Source organism: Prionailurus viverrinus, chromosome A2 (genome assembly GCF_022837055.1).
Source record: "Prionailurus viverrinus isolate Anna chromosome A2, UM_Priviv_1.0, whole genome shotgun sequence".
In the NCBI taxonomy this organism is placed as follows: Eukaryota; Metazoa; Chordata; class Mammalia; order Carnivora; family Felidae; genus Prionailurus; species Prionailurus viverrinus.
In genome coordinates, this window is record NC_062562.1 from 80693003 (window position 1) to 80710387 (window position 17385).

Below are 17385 nucleotides of genomic sequence, written 5' to 3' on the forward strand. Positions count from 1 at the left end.
ATTCCTTCTTAGTATTGCTTTCACAACATTCCTCAAGTTTTGCTATGAATTATTTTTGTTATCACTCAGTATGCAAAAATTTTTAAAACTGGTATTTCTTTGAGTGAAAAGTATGTTTTTATATTCTCAAACTTATGGATATTTTTTATCTTTTAATTATTAACATCTATTTTTATTGAATCGCAATGAGATCTTTATAATTCCAATGCTTTAAAATTTGTTTAGATTTGCCATGCCCTGGAACATGGTGGTCAACTTAAGTAAATGTGCTGTGTGTGCTTAGAAAGGTGAATTCTTTATTTTGTTGCATAGTTTTACGTATGTCTGGTAAATCAAGGTTGTTAATTATGTTTTTCAAACCTCCTATGTCCTTATTATTTTTGTCTTCTTAATCTAACAGTAGTTTAGAGAGGTTCAGTTGGAATCTCCTGCGATAGATTTGTTAACTATTCCTTGAATTTCTACCATTTTTGCATTTGACGTTTGATGTCATTTTAAGAGTTGTTTCATAATTTTGATGCATTAAAAAAGTTATAATAGGAAGATGGCGGCGTAGGAGGACGCTGGGCTCACTGCGCGTCCTGCTGATCACTTAGATTCCACCTACACCTGCCTAAATAACCCAGAAAACCGCCAGAGGATTAGCAGAACGGAGTCGCCAGACCCAAGCGCAGACGAGAGGCCCACGGAAGAGGGTAGGAAGGGCGGCGAGGCGGTGCGCACTCCACGGACTGGCGGGAGGGAGCCGGGGCGGAGGGGCGGCTCGCCGGCCAAGCAGAGTCCCCGAGTCTGGCTGGCAAAAGCGGAGGGGCCTGACGGACTGTGTTCCGACAGCAAGCGCGACTTAGCGTCTGGGAGGTCATAAGTTAACAGCTCTGCTCGGAAAGCGGGAAGGCTGGAGGACAAAGGGAGGGAGAGCTGCTGAGCCCCCGGACGACAGAGCTCAGTTTGGTGGGGAACAAAGGCGCTCGCCAGCGCCATCTCCCCCGCCTATCCCCCAGCCAAAATCCCAAAGGGAACCGGTTCCTGCCGGGGAAATTGCTCGCTCCGCCCAAACACCCCACTCTGTGCTTCTGCGGAGCCAAACCTCCGGCAGCGGATCTGACTCCCTCCCGCTGCCACAGGGCCCCTCCTGAAGTGGATCACCTAAGGAGAAGCGAGCTAAGCCTGCCCCTCCTGCCCCCGTGCACCTTGCCTACCCACCCCAGCTAATACGCCAGATCCCCAGCATCACAAGCCTGGCAGGGTGCAAGTAGCCCAGACGGTCCACGCCACCCCACAGTGATTCCCGCCCCTAGGAGAGGGGAAGAGAAGGCACACACCAGTCTGCTATGGCCCCAGCGGTGGGCTGGGGGCAGACATCAAGTCTGACTGCGGCCCCCCCCACCAACTCCAGTTATACACCACAGCACAGGGGAAGTGCCCTGCAGGTCCTCACCACACCAGGGACTATCCAAAATGACCAAGCGGAAGAATTCCCCTCAGAAGAATCTCCAGGAAATAACAACAGCTAATGAGCTGATCAAAAAGGATTTAAATAATATAACAGAAAGTGAATTTAGAATAATAGTCATAAAATTAATCGCTGGGCTTGAAAACAGTATACAGGACAGCAGAGAATCTCTTGCTACAGAGATCAAGGGACTAAGGAACAGTCATGAGGAGCTGAAAAACTCTTTAAATGAAATGCAAAACAAAATGGAAACCACCACGGCTCGGATTGAAGAGGCAGAGGAGAGAATAGGTGAGCTAGAAGATAAAGTTATGGAAAAAGAGGAAGCTGAGAAAAAGAGAGATAAAAAAATCCAGGAGTATGAGGGGAAAATTAGAGAACTAAGTGATACACTAAAAAGAAATAATATACGCATAATTGGTATCCCAGAGGAGGAAGAGAGAGGGAAAGGTGCTGAAGGGGTACTTGAAGAAATCATAGCTGAGAACTTCCCTGAACTGGGGAAGGAAAAAGGCATTGAAATCCAAGAGGCACAGAGAACTCCCTTCAGACGTAACTTGAATCGATCTTCTGCACGACATATCATAGTGAAACTGGCAAAATACAAGGATAAAGAGAAAATTCTGAAAGCAGCAAGGGGTAAACGTGCCCTCACATATAAAGGGAGACCTATAAGACTCGTGACTGATCTCTCTTTTGAAACTTGGCAGGCCAGAAAGAATTGGCACGAGATTTTCAGGGTGCTAGACAGAAAAAATATGCAGCCGAGAATCCTTTATCCAGCAAGTCTGTCATTTAGAATAGAAGGAGAGATAAAGGTCTTCCCAAACAAACAAAAACTGAAGGAATTTGTCACCACTAAACCAGCCCTACAAGAGATCCTAAGGGGGACCCTGTGAGACAAAGTACCAGAGACATCACTACAAGCATAAAACATACAGACATCACAATGACTCTAAACCCGTATCTTTGTATAATAACACTGAATGTAAATGGATTAAATGCGCCAACCAAAAGACATAGGGTATCAGAATGGATAAAAAAACAAGACCCATCTATTTGCTGTCTACAAGAGACTCATTTTAGACCTGAGGACACCTTTAGATTGAGAGTGAGGGGATGGAGAACTATTTACCATGCTACTGGAAGCCAAAAGAAAGCTGGAGTAGTCATACTTATATCAGACAAACTAGACTTTAAATTAAAGGCTGTAACAAGAGATGAAGAAGGACATTATATAATAGTTACAGGGTCTATCCATCAGGAAGAGCTAACAATTATAAATGTCTATGCGCTGAATACCGGAGCCCCCAAATATATAAAACAATTACTCATAAACATAAGCAACCTTATCGATAAGAATGTGGTAATTGCAGGGGACTTTAACACCCCACTTACAGAAATGGATAGATCATCTAGACACATGGTCAATAAAGAAACAAGGGCCCTGAATGAGACATTGGATCAGATGGACTTGACAGATATATTTAGAACTCTGCATCCCAAAGCAACAGAATATACTTTCTTCTCGAGTGCACATGGAACATTCTCCAAGATAGATCATATACTGGGTCACAAAACAGCCCTTCATAAGTTTACAAGAATTGAAATTATACCATGCTTACTTTCAGACCACAATGCTATGAAGCTTGAAATCAACCACAGAAAAAAGTCTGGAAAACCTCCAAAAGCATGGAGGTTAAAGAACACCCTACTAACGAATGAGTGGGTCAACCAGGCAATTAGAGAAGAAATTAAAAAATATATGGAAACAAACGAAAATGAAAATACAACAATCCAAACGCTTTGGGATGCAGCGAAGGCAGTCCTGAGAGGAAAATACATTGCCATCCAGGCCTATCTCAAGAAACAAGAAAAATCCCAAATACAAAATCTAACAGCACACCTAAAGGAACTAGAAGCAGAACAGCAAAGGCAGCCTAAACCCAGCAGAAGAAGAGAAATAACAAAGATCAGAGCAGAAATAAACAATATAGAATCTAAAAAAACTGTAGAGCAGATCAACGAAACCAAGAGTTGGTTTTTTGAAAAAATAAACAAAATTGACAAACCTTTAGCCAGGCTTCTCAAAAAGAAAAGGGAGATGACCCAAATAGATAAAATCATGAATGAAAATGGAATTATTACAACCAATCCCTCAGAGATACAAACAATTATCAGGGAATACTATGAAAAATTATATGCCAACAAATTGGACAACCTGGAAGAAATGGACAAATTCCTGAACACCCACACTCTTCCAAAACTCAATCAGGAGGAAAGAGAAAGCTTGAACAGACCCATAACCAGCGAAGAAATTGAATCGGTTATCAAAAATCTCCCAACAAATAAGAGTCCAGGACCAGATGGCTTCCCAGGGGAGTTCTACCAGACGTTTAAAGCAGAGATAATACCTATCCGTCTCAAGCTATTCCAAGAAATAGAAAGGGAAGGAAAACTTCCAGACTCATTCTATGAAGCCAGTATTACTTTGATTCCTAAACCAGACAGAGACCCAGTAAAAAAAGAGAACTACAGGCCAATATCCCTGATGAATATGGATGCAAAAATTCTCAATAAGATACTAGCAAATCGAATTCAACGGCATATAAAAAGAATTATTCAAAATGTCAATACTACCCAAAGCTATCTACACATTCAATGCAATCCCAATCAAAATTGCACCAGCATTCTTCTCGAAACTAGAACAAGCTATCCTAAAATTCATATGGAACCACTAAAGGCCCCGAATAGCCAAAGGAATTTTGAAGAAGAAGACCAAATCAGGAGGCATCACAATCCCAGACTTTAGCCTCTACTACAAAGCTGTCATCATCAAGACAGCATGGTATTGGCACAAAAACAGACACATAGACCAATGGAATAGAATAGAAACTCCAGAACTAGACCCACAAACGTATGGCCAACTCATCTTTGACAAAACAGGAAAGAACATCCAATGGAAAAAAGACAGCCTCTTTAACAAATGGTGCTGGGAGAACTGGACAGCAACATGCAGAAGGTTGAAACTAGACCACTTTCTCACACCATTCACAAAAATAAACTCAAAATGGATAAAGGACCTAAATGTGAGACAGGAAACCATCAAAACCTTAGAGGAGAAAGCAGGAAAAGACCTCTCTGACCTCAGCCGTAGCAATCTCTTACTCGACACATCCCCAAAGGCAAGGGAATTAAAAGCAAAAGTGAATTACTGGGACCTTATGAAGATAAAAAGCTTCTGCACAGCAAAGGAAACAATCAACAAAACTAAAAGGCAACCAACAGAATGGGAAAAGATATTTGCAAATGACATATTGGACAAAGGGCTAGTATCCAAAATCTATAAAGAGCTCACCAAACTCCACACCCGAAAAACAAATAATCCAGTGAAGAAATGGGCCGAAAACATGAATAGACACTTCTCCAAAGAAGACATCCAGATGGCCAACAGGCACATGAAAAGATGTTCAGCGTCGCTCCTTATCAGGGAAATACAAATCAAAACCACACTCAGGTATCACCTCACGCCAGTCAGAGTGGCCAAAATGAACAAATCAGGAGACTATAGATGCTGGAGAGGATGTGGAGAAACGGGAACCCTCTTGCACTGTTGGTGGGAATGCAAATTGGTGCAGCCACTCTGGAAAGCAGTGTGGAGGTTCCTCAGAAAATTAAAAATAGACCTACCCTATGACCCAGCAATAGCACTGCTAGGAATTTATCCAAGGGATACAGGAGTACTGATGCATAGGGGCACTTGTACCCCAATGTTCATAGCAGCACTCTCAACAATAGCCAAATTATGGAAAGAGCCTAAATGTCCATCAACTGATGAATGGATAAAGAAATTGTGGTTTATATACACAATGGAATATTACATGGCAATGAGAACAAATGAAATATGGCCTTTTGTAGCAACGTGGATGGAACTGGAGAGTGTGATGCTAAGTGAAATAAGCCATACAGAGAAAGACAGATACCATATGGTTTCACTCTTATGTGGATCCTGAGAAACTTAACAGGAATCCATGGGGGAGGGGAAGGAAAAAAAAAAAAAAGAGGTTAGAGTGGGAAAGAGCCAAAGCATAGGAGACTCTTAAAAACTGAGAACAAACTGAGGGTTGATGGGGGGTGGGAGGGAGGGGAAGGTAGGTGATGGGTATTGAGGAGGGCACCTTTTGGGATGAGCACTGGGTGTTGTATGGAAACCAATTGGTCCATAAATTTCATATATATAAAAATAAAGTTATAATACTTCAGGGCATCTCATTATCCTCACTCTTAAAGTCTGTGAGTAGAGACAAGGTTCCTTTCTAACCACTTTAACACCCCTGAATTATTTCCAAACACGATTACTATGAAGACTAACCAAGATGAGTACTGAGTAGAGTGTTTATAAATTTTAATGCAGCAGAAGACCAGAATGAACTCTAATGTAATGTAACAGGTGGTACATTAGTTTTCTACTGCTGCTGTAACAAATTACCACCCAAATTACTTTTCTGATAGTTCTGGAAGTGAGAAGTCTGAAATGGGTCTCACTGGGCTAACATCAAGGTTTCAGCAAGGCTGCATTCCTTTCTGGAGGCTCTCAGGAAGAATTCATTTTCTTTCCCTTTGCTGTTTCTATTTTTTTTATAAGTTATTTTTAGTTTTTATTTTTGAGGGAGAGAGAGAGCAAGGGAAGGGCAGAGAGAGAGGGGGACAGAGGATCTCTGTGAGGACAGCAGAGGGCCCTATGTGGGGCTTGAACTCCCAAACCCTGAGATCATGACCTGAGCCAAAGTTGGATGCTTAACTGACTGAGCCACCCAGGCGCCCAGCCCTTTGCTGTTTCTAAAGGCTGCTGCATTCTTTGACTCATGCCCCCATCCCTCTCATTTCGAAGCCAGCAACATCAGTCCAAGTGTTTCTCACATTGCCACATCTCTCATTCTCCTTCTGTTTACCTCTTCTCCTGACTCTTGTAATTAGATTGGGCCCATCTGCATAATGCAGTCTAATTGCCCCATGTCAAGGTCAGCTGATAACCTTCATTCCTCCTGCAAACTTAATTCTCCTTTGCCATGTAATCAATGTAACATACTCACAGGTTCTGGAGTTAGGTCAAGGCTATCTTCGGGAGACCATTACTCTGCCTATCACAGCTGGTAAATGGAAGGTGCAGAAGAGGTGGACATCATGCTTAGACTGAACTAGAGAGATTTATAATAAGTTAAGGTTAGAGAAGGTACATAAAATACAGCAATCTGCCTTAGTATGACATTGCTTTAAAATCTCCTTCATATTATGTTTTCTCCTAATATAAATGTGAACATACATAATTATTAATCAGTATTTATGTTACTAAAATATATTTATTTGGGGAAAAAATTCAATATTTGGTTTACTTTCAGATAATACCCTAAGCAATGTCCTTACCCACCTGGAGGGATTTTACAAAAGTGTAATGTGGTACTGAGGATATAATACCTAATTTCTTTCTTTTAATTATCTCTATACCCAACATGGAGCTCAAACTCACAACTCTGAGATCAAGAGTCACACACTCTTCCAACTGAGCCAGTCAAGCACTCATACATCATCCAATCTCTAAAGACCATGCTGGTCCTTCACATTCAAACTTCCTTACCAGTAAATGGCCAAAGGACCTAACAGTAGCTTAATTTCAGAGTAAACTGCCTAGATTTTAACCCAATTTTATTTATTTATATGCTTATTTTTTGGACAACCATTTATACTTTGAGTCTTCAAAGTAGCAAAAACTATTATACTAGACTGCTGAGTAAAGATGGGATGCCATATTTTAAGGCACAGAAAGCATTTTTGGAACTAAGACATTTGGGGCTTTTTATGATGTTTTACTTTAGCAAGAATTTTTCAATAGTTAATTTCATTAAGCAAATGTGGCTAAACATCGACTCTGTACTAGAACTCATGCTAGCTATTTGGAATAAGTCATTAATTAATTTAATACTTATTTATTAAGTTTCTACTCTGTACAAGGAACTTTTTTAGGTTCAGTTCCTCAGTGACCTTACATTTTAGTGAGAGATGGACAATAAACAAGTAAAATACATATTTAATGAGTACTGTGAATAAAAAAAAAAGGAAAAAAAAGGGGGGGGGAGTGGGCACAGCAGAGACTTAAGTGGTCAAGGAAAGCCCCTTAAGGTAACATGTGAGCAGAGACCCAAGTTGAGAAGTGAGCCACAGGAATAAGGTTGAGCAAATTGTCTAGGCACAAGAACTTGGAGCATGCCCAGAGAAAGCACGGGTGCATATGGTTGAAGGGAAGCAAGCTTCAAGAAGAAAAGCAGATAGGGGTACCTGGGTGGCTCAGTCGTTTAAGCATCTGACTTTGGCTCAGGTCATGACCTCATGGCTCATGAGTTCAATCCCCATGTCTGGCTCTGTGCTGACAGCTCAGAGCCTGCACCCTGCTTCAGATTCTGTGTCTCCCTCTCTGGACCTGCCCTTCCTATGCTCATCCTTTCTCTCTCTCTCTCTCTTTTTTTCAAAAATAAACATCAAAGGAGAGAAGCAGATGAGGTGAGCAAAGCAGTAGTAGGAAGGAGAGCAGGTTCTACAGGGGCTTGCACAGGGTGAAGATCTGGTGAAAGGGAAAATGACAAGGATCAGAAAAGGAGGATGACATTTTTCACAAAATTAGATTATCGCTCTAACAAAATATTGCGGTTTTCCATCTACATTAGGGCTTACTTCTAGTTTATCTGATGCCATGGCTAAATTCCACAACCATTATATGAGATTTTCTTTCTGCCTGATTACTTTTTAAACAACTAATATGTATTTTACTAGCCTGGGATGCCAGCATATCACAATGCATATTAGACTTCAGAATGGGATTGAAAAATAACCTGAAAGCACATTTTATCAGCCAATATTTTGGGACTAAAGCATCTATATTTGTTTGGTAAACAAATCATTTAGTTAAAAACTAGAGAATAACTAAAGATCCTTTTTGCCACCACAAGATTCTGACCATGATGTCCACAATTAATTCTATATACCAGACACGAAGTATATAACCTTTAAAAAAAAAAACACTAGTATTTTTGAGAGAGAGCGTAGGAGCAGCGGAGGGGCGGGCAGAGAATCTGAAGCGGTTTCCGCCTTGACAGCAGAGAGCCCTATGCCAGCCCCAACTCATGAACCACCCCCCTCCCCATCATGACCTAAGCCTAAACCAAGAGTCAGAGGCTTAACCAACTGAGCCACCCAGGTACCCCTAAGTATATAATCTTTTACTCCTAGCAATACCCCAGCTATTAGTATCCCCATTTTACGAAAAGAAAGTTGAAGTTCAAAATCAATGGTTCAACTTTTCCAAGGTCTCTCTCTGTTCTTAAGAAGAGTCAGTGGCCCCAACCTAGGGGTTTTAGGACCCTAAGTTCTCTTCTTCCACATTTGTTTACTTCTGTCTTTCATTTCCAAAATCATCCTGTATCTGGTTTCCAGTAGGTGTTCCTGGAATAAATACAGGTGAAAGCCTTATGCTAAAGGTAGCATTACTGTTGTTCCTGGCGTCCTCACCAACACACCTTGGAACTTCCTTCAGGAGGGAAAGGCATTGCCAGGTATGGTTTCAGGCTTGCACGAAGACTAGTAATTCCAAGTTGTATGTTCAACCCCATTTCACCCTTTCTTTGCACTGGAGACCTCTAATTTTGACACCCTCATAGGGGAAAAAAGGCCATCTTTAGCGATTATCTCAGTCCGCCTTCCTCATGCCCCTATAAGGAGAGGGGCCTCAGCTTCATGCCTGCCTTCTTTCCCTCGATGGCGCCTAAGGAACGAGAGCTCCTGGGACTCAAGGTTTTTGCAGGCAAAAAAATCAAAGCTACGGGGTCGCGGGTCCTTAGGAACCCGCAGTGCCCGTAGCTCCTTCCAGGCGTTTTTCGGTTCATCCATCCCCACGTGCTCTCCTGGCCTTTGGATGGCGAACACCTGCATACGAGATGCCCAAACACCAACAGTGCGCAAGCAAAACCTCACAGCTAAGAGGGAAAAGAAAGCCCCGCCGCTCGGACCTTGGAAGATGAGGGCGGGGTGACGTTTCGCGTGCGCGCTGCCGTCATGTCGACGCACGGGCACGCCGGCCCCGCCCACAACCTCGCAAGTCTGGTTTCCGGCGGGAGCCGGGACTGTGGGCGGAGGTGAGGCTGCGGCTTGGGTGCTGGAGCTGGACCTGGAGCTGGCTGGGTGCTGCGCTGCCCTGTGGTACTCGCCGGAATGCCTCATTTGGAAAACACGGTGCTTTGTCGCGAGTCCCAAGTGTCCACCTTGCAGTCCCTGTTTGGAGAGGTATTGTGTGAAACTATCTTTTCTCTTCCAAATCCCGGAGGCAAACGTTTCCGTGGCCTTGCGACATGTTCTAATTGTTTTTTAGTTTCGTGTTTGGATTGTGGGGCAATACTCCATATTTTTGCATTGAGAACAGGGGTTGTTGTAGGTCTATCCCACTCCTACACCCAAAGTAACTTACTAGTACCTTTACAAGAAAACGGCACAGGCAGCACCACAGGACGTTGGCCCAGGACGTGTTCGTTTACACACGCCACGCTTTTGAGATGGTTACCCCAAAGTAGCTACTGGAAGTTGCTTAGTATCTTACCCCAGCTGAACAAGACTTTATACAACAGGTGTATTTGCAGTGTTTTTTTTTTTTTTTTTTTTCCAAATGTAAGTTGGCCCGTTTCATTGAGGTAAATGAAGCCTGGATATAGGTGGTGGTTTGCAAGACTCGTGAGGGCCAAGGCAGTCTTCAGGTTTAAGACTTCAGTAACTTTTCCAGAATTGCAAAGCCTTGAGATCTCTGTCTAGAATTTTTGGCCAGCAGTTCAGGTGATGCTTGTGAGAGGAGGGTAAGTAAGTGCCATCTTTAGGAGGTAACGTTCACCAGTTCACAGTTTCATCTATTTGTTTTCTGGTGGCTTTTGGTGAGCCTTTTGCTTCAGCTTCATTAATTAGGCATGGAGTTAAGTTAATCAGACTTGGGTCTTATCTGCGAGGGGAGGAAATGAGAGTTTAGGCTTAGACTCATCCCTCCCTCTCAGCCATCTTCTGGTTTGCTTTCTTAAGTATTTGTATCCAACTAAGAATGTCGGGTGACAGTCTGAGTCTGTGAAGTATGGAAAAGTTCTTCTAAAGGTGCACAGTAGTTAGGGAGGTAAGAGGTCAATGACTGCATCCTCAGTTAGTATTCTGGTTATCATGCTTTCAGTTAGAGTTATCCATATCGTCACTGAAATACTTTCTTGGTTATGCTTTATGCATTCCTTCCTTGGAAGTGGTAAGCCCAGATCACCACAACTAGAAGCAGTCCTCTAGAAAGAGAATATTGGCCAACAGAGATGACTGGTATGGGTTTGGTGTTGGTCACAGAAAGGGTTTTGACCTTTGCGCTTACTACAAATCACATTTAACAATATTAATAATGGCCTTTTTTCAAGGTGCCGTGCATGTGCGAGATGCAAAAAACTGGAAAAAAACAAAACTAAACTAAAAAACCCTGGTTCATATTTCTAAGTAGATTTTTTATTTGCTCAGCAAATAAGTATTTACTGAGCCTCTTCTCTATATGAGGCACTGTGCCAGATCCTGGCCTGTTACAGTTGGTTAAGAAGATTTAAGCATGGCCATGAAAGGTTAAGTAACAGTGCAAGAGTTCAGTATAATTCTAGGTAACAATTGAAAGATGTTTAAAGGTGGAATATTACTAAGCCTTAAATAGTGGCTGCAGACCAATGTGGTAGGATTCTAGAAAAGGAGTGTTTTAGTGTAGTTTGGAAAAATTTTCCTGAACGATGTCTTGACGTTCTCTTTATAGGTATTTGGATAGTAGAGATGTTCAGCAAGCATGCATTTAATTCTTGGGATAGCATTTTTGAGCCAGTTAATTCACAAGATTGTTAGGTATAAACTTAAAGGGTTTGTATACTAAAACATCCATCTTAATTCTATTTTGGGGCTGCTTTTACCATGGAGATATGCAGTTAGAAAGTTTTTTCTGGGAAGGGTGCCTGGGTGGCTCAGTCGGTTAAGCCTCTGACTTGAGTTCGGCTCAGGTCATGATCTCACAGTTCGTGAGATCAAGCCCTGCGTCCGGCTCTGTGCTGACAGTGTGGAGCCTGCTTGGGGGGATTCTCTCTCTCTCTCTCTCTCTCTCTCTCTCTCTCTTTCTCTCTCTGTCCCTTCCCTGCTTGTTCTCTCTTTCTCTTTCAAAATAAATACTAAAAGTTTTTTAAAAAGTTTAAAAAAAAAAGGGGTGCCTGGGTAACTCAGTCCCTTAAGCTTCTGACTTCGGCTTAGGTCATGATCTCATGGTCTGTAAGTTCATGCCCCGCATTGGGCTCTGTGTTAACAGCTCAGAGCCTGGAGCCTGCTTCGGATACTATGTCTCTCTCTCCCTCTCTGCCCTCCCCTGCTCATGTTCTGCCTCTCTCTCTCTCAAAAATAAATAAACATTAAAATAAAAAATAAAAACAATAAAAACAACAAAAAAAGTTTTTTCCTGTGTAAATCTTAGTCCCTGATTTGTCTTGGAAAAGGAAATGTGTAACTTAGTGGCTAGTATGTAATAAATGTGACTGTTAATGCAGTGATGATGATGATCATAGAGACTCTACTTTCTTGTGGAAATTGCATCATCCAATTTTTTTGTGATTATTTTTTAAAATGATTGTGTCCCACTGGCCTATGAACTCTTCCAAAGCAGATTGTCTTTTAACAGGTATTTGTACTCTTCAATGCATTATTATAGTTTTCAACATTTGGTAGGTGTCTAATAAATGAATGAAACATATTTGTAGTATTATTGAGACCAATAGAAGGACGTTTGACAATCTTTACTTTTCACTAGGCACCTGACTCGTAACAAATTGCAGGAAGATCTTGGGACTATGTATTTTGAAATATATGCTATGTAGATTTCATCATTGTTTTATTTGATGAAATGTGTACATTTAGGCCAGGCTAAATGTAGTATGTATAATTTAAAAGTATCCTGTAAATTTTCCTAAGAACAGGAGACTCTTGAAATTCCTTCCAACTTTATGGGGCGCCTGGGTGGCGCAGTCGGTTAAGCGTCCGACTTCAGCCAGGTCACGATCTCGCGGTCCGTGAGTTCGAGCCCCGCGTCAGGCTCTGGGCTGATGGCTCGGAGCCTGGAGCCTGTTTCCGATTCTGTGTCTCCCTCTCTCTCTGCCCCTCCCCCGTTCATGCTCTCTCTCTCTCTCTCTCTCTCTCTCTCCCAAAAATAAGTAAATGTTTGAAAAAAAAAAAATTAAAAAAAAAATTCCTTCCAACTTTGTGATCATATATACTTATCTCCGAAGCTTTAAAATGTGCAGTGAAGTTGCAGACTGCAGGAGTATATTCTTTAAAGAGTTAAGATAAAAATGGAGTATGGTAAAGTTAACCTGGAAATATCTCTGAAATCTCCTGTAAATTTGAAAATATAAGAGTTCTTATATATGAACCTGCACAGTAATAAAAAGTATAAATACATATATACTGCATGTATAGCATATATATATGTAGTATATACTAAATATGCCAAGTATAGTTTTTCAGAAATTTTAATTTTTTTTTTTTTTTCCCTGAGAGAGAACATGAGCAGGGGAGGAACAGAGGGGGAGAGAGATTCCCAAGCAGGCTCCATGCCCAGCATGGAGCTTGATGCAGGGCTTGATCTCATGACCATGATATCATGAACACAGCTGAAATCAAGAGTCAGACACTTAACCGACTGAGGCACCCCAGAAATTTTAATCTTAATAGATAAAGTGCTTAATAGAGAATGTGCTTAGGATTGAACTCAAGTTAGTTCACAGTGTGAACATAGATCCAGTGTATGGTCATTGTTGAAATAATTTGGATCGAATATTTTACTTTACCATGAAAGCCTTTCTCCTGAGTAGATAATTGTTTATTTTCTGTTTTTTTAATGTATGGACTGATACTTGTCTTTTCTCTCTTAGAGACATCATTTCAGCTTTCCATCAATTTTTATTTATGGGCATACTGCCAGTGGAAAGACCTATGTAACACAAACTTTGTTGAAAACTTTAGAGGTAAGAATAACCCTGGGATCATGACCTGAGCCAAAATCAAGAGTTGGGTGCTCAACTGACTGAGCCACCGGAGCATTTCAGACTAAATTTTGTTTGGGATATTTTGGACTCTGGTTTGCAAGGGAATAGGGTAAAAGAGGCCTTATAAGAAGTATAAAGTAGCCTTAGTTACATTGTTACCCTGAAAGAGAAAGAAAGGCTTCCTTCTTGGTTGAAATTTGTGGAATGTCACTAAAAATAGTTATAGGTCCCATTATTTGTGCCAAATGCCAAAAGTTATCTTCCTCAGAATGATCAGTACTGCTTTTGTGATTTCATTTTGAGAACAGACTATATTTGTAAGCAAGTCTTTGTTTCCTTGTTACTTCTCGAATTACCTCCATTTTGATCTTTAAATGAAGAGCTAGCTTAATCCTTATAGGGGGATTACTGTGGTTTCAAACTCTTAAAATTCTTTTTGATCCAGGTTTGTTCATCATTAGAATATTACCTTAAAATTAGTGTGAAATTCCTACTAAGAGTTTTAACACGTACTTGGGGTTTTTTTGGTAAGAATTCTTTAGAGGGAAGTACAAGTTTGCTCTGAATCCTCGTAGGAAACAAATGGCAAATTCAAATAATTGAAGTGAGTTTAATGAAGATACTATTGTACAAAGGCTGAAGAAATGTTAAGGGAATCAATAAGGGGTGGTAAAGCACGGAGAGCTTTAGCCTTCCCTGGACCTGAATGGACCATAGGAGGGTGCTGTTACCAGCTCACAGCAAGAGCCGTAGCTTTAGATGAGGGGCTGCCAGGCTGAAGCTGTGGCCTTTGGTAGAAGAATGTAGCCATGGTGGAACTGTGGGCCACTGAGAGACAGGGTGTTAGGTAAGGGAATATTCATTTTCTATTACCGCTTCCTTCAGGCCCCTGGTTCTTCTCGTTGGCTGAATCCAACTGGAGCCAGAAAATATGAGAGTGTGAATGATATCGTCTGTAGTGGCTAGCCTCCTGGGACACAGAGCAGGTTGGGGAATGGTGGCGGGCGGAGAGATGTAGATCAGAAGGACAAGTGGAGAACATTGTTACTGGATATGTGTGTTTTCTGTTCTGTTTACATTTTGTTGTTGTTTTCAGCTCCCACATGTCTTTGTGAATTGTGTTGAATGCTTTACCTTGAGGCTGCTCTTAGAACAAATTTTAAACAAATTGAATCATCTTAGTTCTTCAGAGAATCGATGTTCTACCCACATAACCTGTGAAACATTTAATGATTTTGTTCGCTTATTTAAACAAGTAACCGAAGCTGAAAGTCTCAAGGATCAGACTGTATATATCGTAAGTAATTTAATTTCATTATATCATCTATTTGAAAACTGGTTTGTTTATTGGGTCAATTTCTGTATATTTGTTTTGAGTCTCATTATGTATAGCACACTGTGCAAGGGGCTTTTGGGATACAGAAATGTTTTAGATGTATTTTTTATCCAAAGGGAACTTCAGTGTAATGGAGGAGTTGTGACATATACTACATCTGATCATGTGTGAGTGTGGTAAGTGATAACCATGAGACGCAGAGTACTGATGAAGGCATATGTGGTCCAGCCTCATGAGGTGATAGCATTTGAGATAGACCTGAAAGGATAATTAGAGGATTATAGGAAGAAACTAAAGAAGGGGAATTGCAGATGTTAGGAATTATGTAAGGAAAGGCATGCAAATGCAGTGGAAGCCAGGGAATGAAAGTAGTCTGGTTTTGGTGGGTGATAATGTATGAAGGCAGAAAAAAGCTAGGAAGGTAAGGGAGGCAGAAAATAGAGTGTCTTGAAAACTACTAAAGTGCTCTATTTCATGTACTAGTTAGTGAGGAGGTAGTGGAGATTTTAGAGCAGCAAATATGTTTAAAATGCAAGTCATATTAAATAGATGGGAGGCGGTGAGCGATGACAGACTCAAGTCCAAAGGAATGATTTTTAGGCTTTTATAGCTGTTTAAATTAGAGGAAATTTGGGCCCGGACTAGACTTGGGGCAGAAGATGTAGAAAGGAATAAATGGAAGACACATCAACGGTCAAATTCTTCCACTGTGTACGGAGTAGGTTTGTGGGGAAAGATGAATCAATTGATTTTTGGTTGGCTAAGTTTGAATCGTAGTTGTTATATCAATGTGAAAATGATTAGCAGACAACTGAAAATGTGTACTGTTTCAGTGGATTTTTATAATACTTTAATCCTTTTTAAAAAAATGATTACCTCTGGAATTGGAATTAACTTTTAATATAATGCCTTATCAAAACCGCCAAGTTGTAAACTCCCTGAAGGGACCAAATCTTACAGATTCTTGCATCTCGCATCTCCTGAAATGTATAAAATAGTTCCTTCCACATTTTCATTTCGCTTATTTATTTATTCAGCAAATAATTACTGAGCACTTCCTATGTGCCAGGCACTGTTTTAGATACTGGAGATAGAACACAGAACAAATTAGAGTCCCTTGCCTTCCTGCAGTTTATAATATAGTTGAGGAAGATACATGAAAAGCAGGTTAATAGTAGTGTGTCAGATATAAAAAGTTAATAGAGTAAAGGAGAATCAATTGGGTGAGGGAGAGTAGTTATTTTTCTAAACGGAGAAGACAGAGAAGATCTCACTGAGATGATGGTAACTGAGCTGAAACCTGAAGGAAGTGAGGAGTAAGCCATGAAGATACGTGAAAAAAGAGTATTCCAGGCAAAGAGATGAACGTATGAGTACAAAGCCTGGAACATGCTTTGTGTATTCAGAGAATATTGAGGAGGCCATTGTGGTTAGGCTAGTTTAAGTAAGGGGGAGAGTGGTAATGTTGAGATCAAATGAAGAGTACAAGGATAGAAGCATGCAGACCAGCATTATGGGTTGAATTCTTTCCCCCAAAAATTCATATGGTGAAGTTCTCACCCCTGGTGCCTCAGAATACGACCTTTTGGAAATAGGGTCATTGCAGTTCTAATTAAGATGAAGTTAAGTAGTTTGGGCCCCTAATTTAGTATGACTGGTGTCTTTATAAAAAGAGGAAATTTGGAGATAAGACATGCACATAGGGAGGATGCCGCATAAAGATAGACGCTATGCTGCTGCAAGCCAAGGGACTACCAGAAACCAGGAGAGAGATCAGGAACAGTTCCTCCAGTACTACCTTTGGAGGAAGCATGGTCATGCCAACACCTTGATCTTGGACTTCTAGCTTCTGTAACCATGAGATAATAAATTTCTGTTGTTAAAGTCACCCTGTTGGTGGTGCTTTCTTATGGCAGCCGTAGGAAACTAATACAGCTGGTTCTGAGGCATTTATGATAATCTAGGCCAAACATCATGTTGGGTTAGACCAGACTGGTAGCAGTAGATGTGGTAAGAAATGGTCTGGAATATTTTGACAGAATTTTCTGATAGATTGAATACAGAGGAGAAGAGAAAGAACAAAGTTAATGATGACTCAGAAGTTTTTGTGCACTTGAAAAGATGGAGTTGTCATTATCTTAGTGGGATCTTGTTGGGCAGGGAAGGAGTGATCAGGAATTTGGTTTTGGGCATGTTAAATCAAGTACAGATGTTCAGTTGGCACTTGGACACTGGAGTCTTGGGTCAAGAGAGGTTCATTTTGGAACTACAATTTTGGAGTTATGAGAATAGAGGTAGTAGTCCTTTTTTTTTTTTTTTAATAAAAAAATTTTTTTTAATTTTTTTGAGAGAAAGAGAGAGCAGGGGAGGGTCGGGGGGGGGGGGGAATCCCAAGCAGGCTCTGCAGTTTCAGCATATAGCCCAATGTGGGGCTGAAACCCATGAACCATGAGAACATGACCTGAGCCAAATTA

The 17385-nt window shown here is 41.0% G+C and overlaps 1 protein-coding gene across 3 annotated transcripts in view; it reads left to right on the top strand.

The window, feature by feature from the left end:
• Window positions 1-9605: 9605 nt before the first annotated feature.
• The window catches only part of ORC5 (origin recognition complex subunit 5), an 81981-nt gene continuing 74201 nt past the window's right edge, over window positions 9606-17385 (top strand). For all 3 annotated transcript variants that reach the window (XM_047849609.1, XM_047849610.1, XM_047849611.1), the window contains exons 1-3: window positions 9606-9784; window positions 13462-13554; window positions 14672-14872. In XM_047849609.1, coding sequence (XP_047705565.1) covers window positions 9713-9784; window positions 13462-13554; window positions 14672-14872 — 366 coding nt within the window. In that variant the 5' untranslated portion in view covers window positions 9606-9712. The remainder of the gene's footprint in view (window positions 9785-13461; window positions 13555-14671; window positions 14873-17385) is intronic.